The following is a 16,631-nucleotide window of genomic DNA, read 5'->3' on the forward strand; positions in this document are numbered from 1 at the left end:
TGCTGATTGAGCACCGCCACATGTCAGCCTTGATGAATGTCTGACCATACAGGGGGCAATATAGATATAGACTCGGATTAGTATCTCGTTAGCATGTGCTCCGGGATCGAATTACAACGCCGCCTACAATTCCCTCTGACAATCAAAGTGAGAGCGAATACTGAAGCCATTCACAACATAGTCTCCGTAACATCTATGAGGGGGAAATGGATGTCACAATAATCACAGCTAGGAGATGTCCTGGGGATGAATCATCAACAAATAATGTTCACAATCACCTGAAGGGCGTTATCGTTGACAGGGCCACAAACATACTGGGCCTAAGCCACAAGAAAAGTCAGAACGGCTGGTTCGACGCAGCTAGCAACGGAAGAATGTTTCATACCGAGTAATATTACATTCACAAACAACGCGGGCACGGCCAGAGACTTACAACGAACTCCGTCGAGTGGAGCGACTTCACAGACGGCAAACGGAAACCTAGGAGAAACAACAGATCTGTCAACTCGAAAAGTACAGGAAGTGTTACCAACAAGTCAGCAGAATGAAGCCTTATACACCTCGATGCTCATCCTGCCGATGCAAAGAATAAAATCTGATTTCCAACAAAATTGGCATATTGGAGCGTTGGGTTAAGTATTATGATGAACTACCAAACCGCCAGAACATCAGCCAGTTGGAGGTCCCGTCAGCTGAAGTCGACGGACAAATGCTGCCACCATCAATCATGGAAGAAACAGTCCGTGCAATCCATCGAATCCATTGAAAAACTGTTCGGATACGAACAAAACTGTACATAGTCATGAAAGAATTCCATATCCCAAGGGGGAGGAAAAAATAAAGGTAGGAGATTACAACTTTACGACCGTTGAGAATTTCTCCTATCTAGGGTCGAAAATCACAGCCGATGACAGCTACGATTATGAAATCCGCGCACGGCCGTTGGCAGCCAACAGAACATGTTTCAGCTAACAAAAGCTGTTCCGCTCGAAACGTCTCACCATAGATCTTGCCGGTCCTCATATATTTCCCGGAGACTTGAGTTCTTAGCAAGAAAAATTGTGAACTCTTGGCCGCGTTCCAGAAGAATCCCCCGAAAAGGGTGAACGAGTCCATAGGCAACATAACGACGCCAGATAGCTTTTAGGGATATGGAATTGGTGGACTTCGGCAGGATGTCTGGAGTTCCTCATTAAGGCAGGCCTAGACCGGATACCGATTGTTGTGCCATAATAAATAAATAACAAATAAAATTTTGGGAATTGCACGTTCAGCGTTTGGACGATACCGGGTACATAAAAGTGCTCGGGAAAAGACCAGAAGGACGAAGACCGGTAAGAAAACCCCGAGAATGCTAAGCAAATTCTGTTGACGAAGATAGCGCAATCACTGTTCGAATCTGAAAATTTCAAAAGAAAGGACACCCTGAGGCCACAAATGGACTGCAGAGCTGCGACGACGACGACAACGACGACGTTGGAACTAAATCTGTTGAAATATCCAACTTCAGCATCATAAAGTAATAAAAATACAAAAGGTAATAAAATTTACATTTTCTTCTCTAAAAAATTTTTCTTCAAATAGGTAAAAACGTGGCAAATTTTTACAAAACGGTTGATTTGAAGCCATTGAACCAAATTTCTAATTCCTAAATACCAACGTAAAAAAATTTGTTTTTAAGACGAAATTTGTGAAAATTTTTGATAATTTATAAATAGGGAAAATATGCTAAATCAAACACAAATTCGTTGAATTTTTAAGAAATGTGCTAGTTTTGTTGCGGAGTGTAGATGTGAATGTTTTTGAAAAAAGTTCGTATGTCAAACAAACAGAAGTACGAAGAGTCAGTTGATTATAAAAGTTTTTTTTCACAAACAAAGGACCTATATAAGAGGGTAAAGGGCAAAACATAATTCTTCCCTTATTCATGTTTTTTTTTGTAATTTTCAAATCTGTATTACTTCAAACCTGCACGTGCTTCGTCAGTTATTCCTGGCTTGTCTTGCCTTCTCTCTAACCTTCCCTTTTCATACAAATACAGTAGCATTCTTACCCCGGAAAATGCATTTCCATGACATCATATTCGCCATAGTTTTTCATCATAACAACGAAATACCCCACAAACGTCAACAAAGACTATAAACAATCAAACAGGTGTTCAACCCCTTATCAGCTATGGAAACCGAAACCCTGGTAACAAATTTCCAAAACAAATTTTGATTTCGGTCAAAGTACTCGAACAGTGAAGTAGTGAATGCCAATTTCTCCCTGAAACCACCGGAAACAAATTATGTCGGACAAAGTGAAATTCGTTCTAACTACATCAGGTTAAGGACACTTTCATATTCCAAGTATTTGCTATTTGAATCAATGACTTCCCTTTGCCTTTCAGCTGAATATTTTGATACATCCTCCCATGTCAGTCAAGACGAGCACAAACTGTTGGTCCGGGAGTTCTTTGAAAGTGACGAAATTACAATATTGGCTGCAACCAAACAGGATTCGAAAATCCAATTTCATCATCGGATTCCAAACGACCAACATTGTTTACTATTCTACAAAATTCCTCACGTTGGAAATGGCCAGCCGAGTGTGAACTCATTGGGCTTATTAACGCTTGAGGGTGGCATGGTCAAATCAATATACAATTCAGTTGCCCGAGTGTTCTCTCCACATGTTTCCAAAGTAATTTCATTTTGATGTGTGTTCCCTTGCACTACATATTGATTGTCCAATTGAATACTGTGATCCTTAACCATATAGAAAAGCATATGCATATCCACCTACACGTGTGTAGGTTCCTAGTGAAAAATGTTCATGTCAAACGCAGCTAGAGTTCTGATCGCTGAGTATTTTTTGCCATATTCTTCAATAGACTTAACTTAGATAACTTTAATAAAGACAACTGAGGACTTTGTAATATATTGGAAGGATTGAGTTCAGGAATAATTAGGGTGTATCCGCCATAATAACCACAATTTTTTCTAAATAATTCAAATTTTGAACGCCCAAACTTAATCTTAATCCTTCAGAACGTTGTCAAAAGAAAAAGTACATGGAAACGTGCAAGCCTTAATGTTCATTCCTAATGGAATTTTAAAAAAAGTCGGTCTAGTGAAGAGAAGATATGAAGATTTTCCCCGAGGAGTTTCATATAGTAACACCTACAAACACAGTCCTTGCATCACAATTTGTCTGTCCGTATTCTGCTCCCAGTTCCAAAAGGATACTGAGAATTGAAATGCAACGATATGACAGAGTATTTAGTAAGTTTGCTTGGCACCCTTTCATATTGCCTACATATTTACAGAGGAGCGACTACAGCCCCGAGCTGACAGGACTATTGGAAAATTTGCATGTGTCACTGGGCTCGACATTGGGATTACCGCAAACAGGTGAAGTGTGCTTGAAGTGTGCAATCATCAAAATAACGTAATTTAGGACCAATTTTCACTTCTGATATTTTTTTTTTTTTTCATTTCAATTCGTTGGTTAAATATTTTATGTTGTGTATGTTTGCCAGGGATAAACTGGTTTCTTACTTTTGCATGAACGATATACACAGAATATTTTATTAATATTGTAAAATGAGTTTATGTTTCTGACAGTTGCATGAAATAATGTTGACTTAAATAATATTCATTTTTAATGTGAAAAACATATATTATTTAAACATTCATATGCAGATCTATTATGTCCCTACCTTCAATAATAATGACCCATTTCCCCAACAACTTTTTTTTAAAAGGAATTGCAAGTGTACAGGATGAAATAAACTTTTGGAAAGCAAAAATGCTGAACTCGCCAACCAAATCAGGCAAAGAACAAGCTCAAACGTTCATTTCAATTCTGGAGAAGATCAACAAGCAAATCAGGTAATGTTGCAGAATGCAGAACAATATTGGGATCAATTGTCTATATATGCACACGCCAATCAAATAAATCAGAGTCAAATGAACCATAAATTCCAAAGAGCTCATTTCCGAAAAATTTTCAAAAACTAGCTTTTAACAAACTTTTAAATTTTTTGTTTCCTAGAAATATTTGTTGATAGATAAAATCGTTTTCACACAAAAAAGTATATATATTAAATTATATATAATCGTGTTTTTTGGCAGCAATAGGGGGTGATATGGCGGTCTAAAAAATTATTTTTTTAACTGGTTGCCACAATCTCTCAACAGCGGAAACTCTGACGAAAAAACTCAAAAATATTTCAAGGTAGAATGTCGAATTTTTTACCCTTTTAAAGTTTTGTGTAAAATAATAATAATAATCGTTGGCGGAACAATCTAATTAGGTCAGGGCCTTGAAGTGTGTTAGAGCACTTCATTCAAGACCGTCACGGTACAATACAGGACTGCAGTATCCTATAGGAGGTTAGCAGATTTCACGGCGAGATTGGGGACCCCATTAGGCATTGCCGGCTCCCCTCTCTTGTTGGCGGAACAACTCCTGGATGATTTGCAACAAGAGGGTAGGTCGAGTGATCTGCGGAGACCACCGGCCTCCGAATTGTCCCATCACAACTCCGCGCGGGCTTAAATCCACCTCAGGGCAGAGCTCCTGAAAACATTCCTTATTGTTCCGCTTGAAATTTTTGCAGGCGGAGGAGGGCTGACGTCCCTCCCGGCTTTGGGTATATTATTTGCCTATTGTGTGGCAGTCACCTTAGTTCGAAAATAATTGCCTACTAATCTCTGTGGGTATGTCGTCTGTATTTTCTCTGCTTCCTCATTCCAAGGCCCACGCATTAAAATCAACAGCAATCATCTTCGGACTTCATTCCTTTGCGTCTTGAACAAGGTTGTTTAACATGTCTTCAAATTCAGACAATGTGTTACCAAGTAGGGTGTAGCAGCTGCACACGTACACGCCGCTTATTTTTGCCCATGCAAAACCACTCAGAATTGGTCGCCTAGCGCAAGCCCATATCGTTGCTCCACTAGTCGAGTCTGTTGATGCATGCCTTCGCGAAGTGCCGGTACATAACACACTTGAAGCACCTCTTTAATGACATCGGCTATACCAGACAGCAGACAACCCATCCGATTCGATTTTTTCTGCCGATAATAGCTGCTGCACTACCTCCACTGGTAGCCGCATTGTGGGAGTTCCTTCAACTTACATTGCTCTTTCAACGCAGTGTCAATTTCTCTTCAGGATATTACTTCTTTGAGATTCTTGCACTGTAAGTAACCGTCATCCTTTTGGACCTGCACTGTGACTCTTCCCAAGTGAGTTCTTAACTTGGCTATGAAAGCCGTCAGTTTTGAACAAGCTAGATCTTTTCAACTCAAACATGAGATAATCTTTCTGGGTCTTTCGGATTTTGTTGACATTCCAGCCTAGTTCTTTTAGTTCCGGGACAGTTTTGACCTTTTTTAGTATCTCCGCGTACGGAAAATTGCCGTTGTCGGAGATAATAATTTCCTAGGGGCAAAATCTCACCCGCAATTACTTCTTAGCTTTTTTATGAATGACCTGGTACCATTCACCATTTTCAGTTCCCTCAGGTTTTGCTTCAGTTACCGCTCGTTCATCGGAAGTAATAGTGCGCCTTTTTCCTCTTAGGTACCTGCTGATTCACCAGAGGATCACCATCATTCTCCCGCACTCTTTTCTTTCGACCCATTCTCAGAATTTACCCAACCGAAAAATTTGAACGTTAAATATAATATTAATAAAAATTCACTCATTCATCCATAACTATACATGCGTACAACGATCGATATAAATTTAAGCTAAATATATAGGTTGTCATTCACCACTGCGTGGGGTATAGCGCATTAACCACACATACACGCCATTGCTCGCTATTACCTGAAATGCACTTCATTTGGCCAGAGTCCATTATCAGATGGGAGAACAAACACTCACTCTCTTTGAAATATGCAGATCACCAAATTTTCCGTACAAGTGGAAGTAGTAAATCCACAGTAACTGCAGGTGCAGCGACAAATAATCAAGCCGATTAGCTTTACTCCGTTTGAGTGTATTAAAGGTTGAAATGATTTCTCTTCTGCTTGGATGAGCAGTCCGTATCAGCATGTAACGGTGACTAGCCATTTCATCCAGAAGAGAAAAAACCTCACCGGATGTGATTTGGTTAAGAACCATGTTCCACCTCTTCAGTTGTACATCACCGTGGATAAGAAGTCGACTATTGACGTCCTTTACAGGACCACTTAATTAGAAGATTTGCCACTCCAAGCAAACTCTTTCGTGATGCGGTACATACATGTGAAATCATTATGATCTGCGGCATCTTCCCTGACCGGCGCAATAGCAAATTCTCCCTAGTCGCGGCGTACACTACATTGAACTTATTGGCATTTCGCTCGGTATCGAAGTTCGAGCGCGTCATGCCCCCGGCCAATAGAGTTTTCAATTCCTTCCATTCATCAATTCGCTTCCACGATTCCGCAGTCAGCCAGATATTAAGACGCCCCTTCGAAACGTGGTCGACGATTGATATTTTCAGGCGGGTTACTCAGTATATCTGCCGTCTAATCAACAAGATAGCTCTCCCATTATCTAATGACAGCTGGGTCGTATAAGCGGTCGATGCTCAGCTTAGACCGCAATACTGCCGACGCAACGAGCAAGCAAATGTAAGCAATCAGATAGTGAGACCGATCTCATCGTCTCTCTTGCTACGCAAATTTAGTAGACAACTCCCAAATCCAATCGTTCTGATTGCTCGTACTGCGTCGTTCAGTTGATACCCAATTGACATTATGGTAGACTCTGTGCTCGAACAATATGTCACCAATAACGAAGCAGTGGAAGATCACGATGTCAACGAACCTCTCACCATTACCGTTGCCGTCGCCAAAGCCATGTTCCCCCATGACATCTCCGAATAAGATGTTGTCAGATCACACGATCAGAATGTCAACTTCAGGAAGTCCCCTTGCTGCGTTTAATTGCTATATCGGAAATCTTCGTTGATGCGTAACATTGTACAATTGTGATGCTCCTTAACCTGGACCAGAATCTTGCAATTAGAAGCCTGTCTGAAACCCACTCCCAGGTCAAGAGAGGGCGCCTCGCGGTAACCGTCAAAAACAACCCGACATCAGATTCGGGTCTGCTACCACTTGGCTTTCCAGAGTGCAAAAGCACATTGCCATAAGTAAACAAGGGGAAAAGAGTACTCTTTTCAGAGTCCCACCATCTTACTTCGCTTAGGCCCAGAATGTCCAGCATGTATGGTTGAAATTCCCGCTTAAGTTTAAGAAAGCGAGCATTCTGAAGACTTTCGTTACCGTTATCGAGAAGCGTGAGCATATTCCAGAAACTAATCACAGTCGTTTTCAATTGCCAATGGTTGTCCCATCAGGTCAGTCTCTGTCCGAGGCAATGTGTTGACGTTTCGGTAGCAGTAGAGTTAAATTTAGCAGGTTGCTAGCCCCCCCCCCCCCCTTTTAGTCGCCTCTTACTGCAAAAAAGGAAAACTTTGAGTGTAGTCTTAAGCCCCAGTTACGAAAGGATGCAACACAACAATTTCCAACCTCCGCTCTCTCCCCTTTTATATTAAACGTCAGAACTAAGGTCAGCATTTTAGACCTTGCACCACATGACTATATTCGGTGCAAGGTCCCTTTTGCATGTTGCATATTTGTTAAGTTCTGCATAGAACAAGGTAACTCAGTGCATGCGTGGGCATTCACATCTTCTCACCAAATTTGGTGCCAATCGATACAACCGTTCACGAGAGAAGTGCGTGTAACAGACAGACAGATGGACACAAAAGCTTGAAAATGTAGTTTCAAGAGAAGAGCGTTTAAAAAAATCTTATCCTTTGAGAATACGAGGATGGGGTACAGCGATTCGAGGGTGCCCTTTGCAGGATTTAGAGCTTTGTTAGCGCAGTCTCGCAAACTAGCTGGTGCTTTTAGTGTTCTGACAATAGTGCAGGAACACTTCTTGGTAATATTGATGACCGGCTTGCACCTTTTCAAGCAGTCCTTACGTGGCTGCCAGTATTTTTGTCTATAGCACAGGCTGAATATCTCTCTGGTTAACTTCCTAGGGTTAGACAGATCTTCATTCCACCATCTTTTTTGCAATATTTTAGAAGGCACAAAATTTTAAAGTCTGTATCGAATGCATGCTTTTTTCAAAGCCCCAACCTTTGATTCTAATTAGCCTGGGGTGCCTGTATAAGCATTTCGAGCACCGGAGAGTTTATTCTTGAGAACTTGGCCAAACATCCTTCAATCCACCCTCCCTGGATCTTTAAAATGGTTGGTTAGGGTACAGCAAAATTTAACCTTAAAAGTATCCAATTATGATCTGAGATGGATCTCTGATCAGACACAACCAAGCTATTCACCCTCAGAATCATATTGTCGGTCAGAATTTTCCGAGAGGCCGGTAGATTTGTTATATTGGAATAATAAAGTCAAAGAAAGGCCCACCACTTTCCTTAATTTTCAAGCTACTTCAAACTGTATACCTGGCATCGCCATCTCGGCCTACCAACAGGTTGGCCTTCCACGTATCAACGACGTAGATATTGGGTTCTCCTTGTGGAACTAATTGATTGCAAGGCGTTTAAAATGAAGAGATATACGCAATATCCGCTCCCACCTGTTCCATTTTGAACACGATTATATGGTTGGAACCCAGATTCGGATATAGAAGGGTGTACAAAACTTTTTTTGACGAGGGTACGTGCTCAACATCTGCTTAGGTTGGAAGATGATCAGTCTCTGTCCCGTCGTTAATTTTCATAAACCCAAAAACTCGTTAGTAACGCCAACTGGGCTTTCACCTTTCCTGAAACTTAACCACACTTTCCAGTCCACCTTTTTCAATGCTCCCAGGCACTTCGCATTTATGCGAAGTAGATTCCACCTCCTGGAGTTTGTAAGTCGCTGAGATTTCCCGAATTTTTCCTTATCCGTGTGAATGTTTGGCAACCAGATTCGAGCGACCTGCTTGCCTGCCACTTACGACAGTCTGGGCTCAACGCTGGTCCCCACCTCCAGCGCCAGTTGCCGCTAGCTGTTTGCAGATTCGTTTTGCGTCCGACCCCTCCGACACTCAGTTCATATTTTTTCCTCTCCCTATTCATTTCCTCATCCTAGGATGGATTGCGCTTGGAGGCAGCAAGTTGCGCTTTCCTTCTCGATTGTTATTGTCGTTCATAATTTTGCGCAGAATATGGATGCATCCTAGTGCAAATTCTTGAGCAGTACTCCAACACACTTCCGCTTCTTCACTGACTTCCGGTAGACGACATTCTTGTCGACTGTTTTTCAACGGAAGACCCCCGACGTCGCCGGTTTCGAAGCAGGAGCACTGTGTCTTGTGCTCTGTACTTTCTACTGGGTGCAAACAGCTCGTCTTTGGGTGATGCGCCTGGCATTAACACCTCTTTCTCTACTAAGGTCAATTTGTTGGTTTTTAAATTGGAATCCATGTCTTGTCCCTAAAACATGACCAACGTGACAATAACTTACCCAAATATTAAGCCTTAACATGAAGCATAATCAAACCAGCTTATCCCAATATATAACTTTTACAAGTAGTGAGTTATCACGTTGAATACTGGAGAGAACCTCAATAACAAATGTTCGGGAGGAAAGATGGAAATACAAGCATCCGCTTATAGGCATGATTGGTGGCACCCAAAATATTGTTATCCACTATGCAGGAACTGAAGATTTCCATGAGCTGGTTCCTGGAAAGTTTATTACAATTGCCCAAAGTTTTCTGGAATAGTAGATTATGGTGGTTGGGCTGAAAAGTCCGTAGGCTAACTAATAAAATCTTATTTTATTTTTCAATGTGGTGTAGTTGCCTTCGAGGACGATACAACGATTATAGCGGTCATATCATTTTTCGATACCATTTTTATAGTACGATTTGTTTTTAGCCTCAAAATAGGCTTCAGTTTCGGCGATTACCTTTTCATGGATACAAAATTTCTCTCCAGCCAGCATTCTCTTGAGGTCTAAGAACAGAAACAATTCACTGAGGTTAGATCTGAAGAATACGAAGGAGGCGGAAGCTATTCGAAGCCCAATTCGTGCAATTTCGCCATCATTTTCATTGTCTTGATAAAACATCACTTTCTTTTTCTGTAAATGAGGCTGTTTTTCCACAAATTCATCATTCCAACTCTCCAATAACACTATATAATAGTCGAAATTGATGGTTTTTCCCTTCTTAAGATAGTCGATGAATATTATACTACACAAATCCCAAAATATTGATCCCTTAGCCTGCCATCGGACTGTTGCGTCTTTGCATCCTTTGGAATCGGTTCAACACATACAGTCCGCTCAGATGAAGATCGTTTTGATTCTGTTGTGAAGTAATGGAGTCACACTTCGTCCATTGTCACATATTGACGCATAAATTCGCGTTTTTATGGAGAAAGAGCTTCAAACACTGCTCAACTCCTTGTTGTTGTTGGTGAGCTAGCGCGGTACTTACTTTGAACAGAGCTTTCACATACCCAAACATTCGTGCACAACATGTCCAATACGTCCCTTTGATTTCTATAGAGCCTTAGCTATCTCAATCAAGTTCACTTTGCCGTCATCCAAAATTATTTTGTGGACTTTTTTGATGTTTTCGTCAGTAACAGCCACGGTCCACTGCGTGCATCGTCCTCGGTACTCATTCCGCCTCATCTAAACTTAGCAAACCACTTTTCAGCAGGTGCTAAGTCCGAACAATGTTTATCAAGCAAAAAGGAGTTCTTTATTAACACACGAAATTCGTTTTAACCTATTTTCTTCAAACAAACTGCTTCATTCAAAATTTTCTAAGCCACAAGCTAATAGTCCGACAGCTGTCAAATTTGCACGTCTGTCTTTTGAAGGTTAGGGTTAACTAAAAATCATATGGATTTAATACTAGTAGCGCAGTCTGTTTGTTAGCCAATGCACTTTTCAGCCCAACTTGTATTGGGTACGTTAATGGTGGAGTTCTATATAAATCCAGGAATTAAGCCCAATGCCCTTCATACCGCGGCTTAGTTTAAAAGACCGTGTCAACCACGACGATAATGGGCAGAGAAAACCAATATAAGGAAAAGATGACCCTGAAGAGCGCCACATTTCTCTATCTATCTATCTGATAGAAGGTGAATAAAAGTCTGCGGACCTGGACGTAGTACAATCCAACAGCCTGATAACTTCAATTATAAAAAAAGTCGAATTGTTACCGTTCTGTGAACAACAATTCGACCAGACATAAGCCCTTCTCCGCCAAATTGTTGCCCATTCACGAAAAGAAATCCGGAAAATTACCAAAACAGCAGTTACACTACATCACTGAAGAAATATACAAAAAATATCAAGGCGGCCAAAAAATTGCTCAGCAGCGAGAAACTAAGAAAAATCCAAAAAGAATATCAAGACATACAGACTAATTATCACTGTGAGCAAAGGGAGCGTCACTCTCGCGATAGGGAAAAAGGAATATGCCGATAAATTCAAAGCCTGTTGGACGGCAGAACAACTTACAAAAAGTAAAGGCGAAACTCAACTCAACTCATAAAACTTTTAAAACGAGTAAAGAACATAGCAGTAAGGTTAACATCTTGACCAGCCGACATACCCAGAATTTGGGGATTGCCAAAAATTCATAAACCCGATTGACCGATTAGGCCAGTTATGGGTAGAGAGTCCTGCCAATGGCATTTCCAAACGCATAGCACAACATCCGTCGACTCGGGTGTCTTCCGACTTAAAAGGCCAGTTCATCAATGCCCACATTGACATTAAAAACACATTGACATTGCAAAACTTTCCACGAACCAATTCTTGGAAATCTTAAGTTCTTGTATGGTGGATTTTGGCTTCCAGAATCAACCTAAGTAGATGTTTCTACTGATAAGAACCCACCATCTTCTCCACTGGAATTTTCTGAAAAGAAGATTAGAGAGTGAGGATACATTGAAAAAATCAAATTTGTTCTTTGGACAATTGGAGAATATTTTAATTGAAAGCGCATTTTTGTCCCTGACGTTCCGTTTTCCTCAGTCAACTTTCCAACAACTTGAAGATACATGAACATATATTATATGTATATATATATAGTTTACAGGAGAACCTGAGGTCAGTTTGAATTTTTACCAAATGAAAAAAATAACTAGTTCACCCGGCGTGCACGTGTATATTCGCCTACAAATTTATTTTCTCATATACATAAGCCAAAATATCGCACAACCCCAACCTACAAAAATTAACAAACTTCCGTCGTTGCTAATTCAACGAAAATTTCCTTCCCATTTTTTCCAGACAAATTGACCAAAACTCCCTGAACACGGTCGAAGAATTTCTGGATTCTGCACACAACAACTTGGATGAAATATGGCGCCTACCATACCACTACCCACAGAATCGGATGGCAGATTTGATGGATGTTATTTGTATGTTTTCAATGGCCACTCAATAGTCCTTTCTTTGCTCTGAAAAGACTCTCAGTCCCGCATGAAAATAACATTCCGCACATGCCGCAATTCCTTACAGTACTTGGTCCTTGTATCCTCCTCCCTGTACCACTAGCCCGCATTCACTGATAATAATCGGTGGTTTTTCTGCCCTATTCGAACGGCCACTTCATTCATTCCGTCTGTATCGTTGCTCTGCAGGTAATCAAATAGTTGAGACGTGCATTGAGAATCTAATGAACGAGGACGTCTGGAATGTCAGCTCCTACCACATTAACAATCTAATGAACCAAGTTCTGGATATAACCGAGTCCTGGATGCAACTTTGCGATTCGTTAACGAGACTCTTCTGGCCCAATTACGGCCAGCACCCGTGGATTGGGAAGCCGCATTCACCACAGCAAGGACATCTATTCAAGGAGCGGTTATCCGAAATTAAGGGTATAAAGAATTTGTATAAGCAAATAATTACGTTGCTTGATGATCATGAAATAAGGAATATGCTGTCGTGGAATTCCCCATTCAAGAGTAAGTTCTTTTTGTTGGTAGTTTGTTCCATTAGGGAAGAGCTTACTGAGGAAGCACATATAGTGATGAGATATAAAATTATACAAGTTGCACCCTCCTTCTGTACGTTGAGAATAAAATATTTTGAAATTCAGCAGACTTACCTGTTCTCCGGTGAGAGTTTTAGAGACATCGTATAAATTTTCTATATGAACAAAGACACAAAGATACAAGATACATCGTAAATTATTTAGAAAAAATAATGAAATATTCTTACAATCAAGACTACTTCCTTAACAATTTTTAATTTTTTTGAACGGCACAGGCATAAATGTTTTCGACACCACAGCCGTTGGACAGAAGAAGTGGAACAAAGCTTTGCAGCAATTCGAGCAACTCCTGCAGCCAATAGACGAGCGAATCGCATTGGGTATTAAATATGAACTCCATCATCATTTGAACAATCCCCGGCAAGTGATTTTCATATTTTCCAAATATGACACCTTAATACAACGACCAATGATCCTGGAGCTACTTACAACTGAACGCGAACAATTTTTGCAATCGTTACAACTCTTGCTGCAAGATTTGAAGAAAGCTATGAACGATACCAACGTCGAACCTCATGTTGGTCATCTTTCGACACTATGCAACGAATGCAGATGGCTGAAGGTTGTTCAACATCAAGTAAGTTAAGAATGGTGTTGTAGATAATGCATTTGCTAAGCCAATAATCATTAATTAATAATAATAGTGTGAAGGTAAATTACACTGCGTCCTGAAGAAATATTTTACCCCTTTAATTGTTATAGTTTAACTCTTAAGTATAGCTTGATGGCTGAACTCTGTAACAGAACATGAATGGAGGCTTCCTCGCCATTCAGGAAAATTCCATACACGCCGAGTGACTTCCTTGGTTGCAAGGTCCGCCCATCTTAATTTAGCTTCCGAGCATACCTCTTTTGCTTATTTTCAATTCTCAGAATTTTGTTGTCTTTCTTCGTGAAATTGGTACACCGTGAAGTAAGTTTTGGGGAGCGAAGGTACCCCGTCCTCATTCTCGGTAAATGACCCATTTTTCTTCTTCAGGTCTTCATAGCCTAGATGCTTCTTTGGTTGGTTCAATCCCTTCATGGATTTCTTGAATCTGTTTCACTTTGCTTCCCCAGACGCGTTGCTAGACATCATGAGTGTTTTTTTGCACCTCGGCAGTCCCCAGTTTGTTTAGCTTGGATAAAAGATTTTGCACTTCTGTTCTCATTCTGGCTAGGTTCCTGTTCTATCAGGATGCATCTCCTGATGACGTGACCGTCCTAGACGGACTGCTGGCCTCATATGAACCAACGATGTTGAAATCTCTGAAGAACTGACCCCAATTCGTGTTCCCTCCTAATATCACCAGCCACCTCTAAATGAGCCACATCATTTCTCAAGAATCTTACATAGGAAACCTAATCTATTCTCCTGGAATTGCTTACTATTCTTTCTACTTCTTTCAATGTCGAGTCTTATTATTCCATGGTCCAACGTAGAGCATTCATCCGACATGGTCCAATTCTTCGCCAGCTTAACTCATAAGAGTTTTCCTCATGGTAATATACCTCGTGTCTGGTGCTGGTCACTAATTTTTGCGTATTCCTTACATAACATATTTCTAGCCAATTATACATTGTTGCTATTCACCCCGTGATGAGGAACAGCGCGTTAACCACACCTACGTACCATCATTCGCAACCCTGTTCAACTTTTCTTGACACCAGGTCCACTTCTTTGGTCGAACCTTTTTTTTTTGTGCGTACACCGAGGTGGAAAATCTTAGAAAGACACGTCCGCCGCTGCTCCGCCGCCTGAACGGCGGAACAACAGCGGACGCGTGTGGGATTCACACCCACTAAAAACCACCCCCGGTCTCTCCAGCCCCAGCCCCGCGGGACCACCATTGAGGTATTACTTCGCGGGGTAGGTTTGCTCTTAGGCACTCATCCTTCTCCTATTTGCAGCTTTCCTCCTTCTTTGTTCTTTCAGCAACTCCTCCTGCATTTGGATGATTGCGGAGCTAACCGCAAGCCACTTCTCCTCGGCCTCCAACATCTCAGTAACCAAGCTCTCCGGGGTCCCGCTCCTGCCCAGCACCTGGTTTAAACTTCTTCTCTCCATCGCAAATCGTGAGCAGTGAAACATCACATGCTCTGGATCCTCCGGTATGCCATCGCATCTGGGACAGTTCGGAAAATCATCCAACCCAAAGCGGTGCAGATACTGCCTGTAGCAACCACCGTGTCCCGTGAGGAACTGGGTAATGTGGTAGTTGGTATCCCCATGTTTTCGCTCAAGCCACACCCTAATGTTGGGAATGAGCCTGTGCGTCCACCGACCTTTCGCAGACTCGTCCCATCTGCGTTGCCAGAGATCAAGCGACTCTGACCTTGCCGCATTTCTACGCTGTGCATGCCCCTCCATATGTCTTGCATTGTACAGGACACTCATTTCTTTGGCCAGAATGTCAACCGGGATCATGCCTGCCACCACCAATACTGCCTCATCTGATGTGGTTCTAAAAGCACTGCAAACCCTCAAAGCCATCCGCCGGTAAACCGAGTTCACCTGCTTCCGTCTCTGAGAGTTTGCAAGCGCCTCTGCCCAAACAGGCGACGAGTAGAGCAGGATGGAGCGCACCACTCCGGCTAGCACCAACCTCCGGCAATGTTTCGGCCCACCAATATTTGGCAACATTTTTGCAAGTGCTGTGGTGGCACTGGCTGCCTTTTGGCATGCATACTCTAGGTGCTCCCTAAAACTCAATTTGGTATCAATTATCACCCCCAGGTATTTGATAGCCGGCTCTGATACGACCGTATGTCCACCGACCTCCACTTTTACAGTATTATTTTTCCTGCGTTTCGATATCAAGACCGCTTCCGTTTTCGCGTCCGCCAAGGTCAGCCCGGCCTTTTCTAGCCAGGACTTTACCGCTCTCACTGTTTCCGTTGCGTAAACCTTCACATCTTCTGGGTGTTTTGCTGCAACAACCACAGCTAGGTCATCAGCAAAGCCGACAATCGTAGTCCCCTCTGGGACGGGAAGAGCAAGCACCCCATTATGCATGATATTCCACAACAGGGGACCAAGTACCGATCCCTGTGGTACCCCGGCTGTGACAATGTACTCTTTGGGGCCCTCATCCGTCCCGTACCAGAGAGTCCTCTCTGAGAGGTAGTTTTCCACCAAATTCGCTAAGTATCCAGGGACACCTATGTCAGCCAACGCCCGTTTAATTCTATTCCAGTTGGCCGAGTTGAATGCGTTTTTGACATCCAACGCCACCACGGCACAGCAGCCGCCAGAAATCAGTGCACCTTTTGCCAGGTTTACCACCATGCCAATTGCGTCCACCGTAGAGTGGGCGCGTCGGAAACCAAACTGGCGTTCCGACAAACCATTGCTGGCTTCGACGATGGGCAGGAGTCTGTTGTAGATGACTCTCTCCATCATCTTCCCCATATCCAACAGGCATATAGGACGATACAACGCTGGGTTTCCAGGTTGCTTGCCAGGCTTCGGAAGCAACACCAACTTTTGCTTTTTCCACTGGGCAGGGAATATTCCTTCTTTTAGGCACGCCTCGAAGGTGTTGGCGAAAAGTTCGGGCCTAGTCTTCACTGCCAGTTTCAAAGCTCGGTTGGGGATGCCATCCAAACCTGGGGCC

General features: G+C 42.2%; 1 protein-coding gene across 1 annotated transcript in view; it reads left to right on the forward strand.

The window, feature by feature from the left end:
• The first annotated feature begins 2,197 nt into the window (after positions 1–2,197).
• The window catches only part of LOC119652418 (cytoplasmic dynein 2 heavy chain 1), a 101,816-nt gene continuing 87,382 nt past the window's right edge, over positions 2,198–16,631 (forward strand). Inside the window, exons 1-7 of the mRNA XM_038056541.1 lie at positions 2,198–2,327; positions 2,393–2,685; positions 3,311–3,395; positions 3,749–3,875; positions 12,267–12,397; positions 12,620–12,946; positions 13,251–13,612. Of these exons, the coding sequence (XP_037912469.1) occupies positions 2,291–2,327; positions 2,393–2,685; positions 3,311–3,395; positions 3,749–3,875; positions 12,267–12,397; positions 12,620–12,946; positions 13,251–13,612 (1,362 nt within the window). The 5' untranslated portion in view covers positions 2,198–2,290. The remainder of the gene's footprint in view (positions 2,328–2,392; positions 2,686–3,310; positions 3,396–3,748; positions 3,876–12,266; positions 12,398–12,619; positions 12,947–13,250; positions 13,613–16,631) is intronic.

The sequence above is a fragment of the Hermetia illucens genome, chromosome 3 (genome assembly GCF_905115235.1).
Source record: "Hermetia illucens chromosome 3, iHerIll2.2.curated.20191125, whole genome shotgun sequence".
NCBI classification, from domain to species: domain Eukaryota; kingdom Metazoa; phylum Arthropoda; class Insecta; order Diptera; family Stratiomyidae; genus Hermetia; species Hermetia illucens.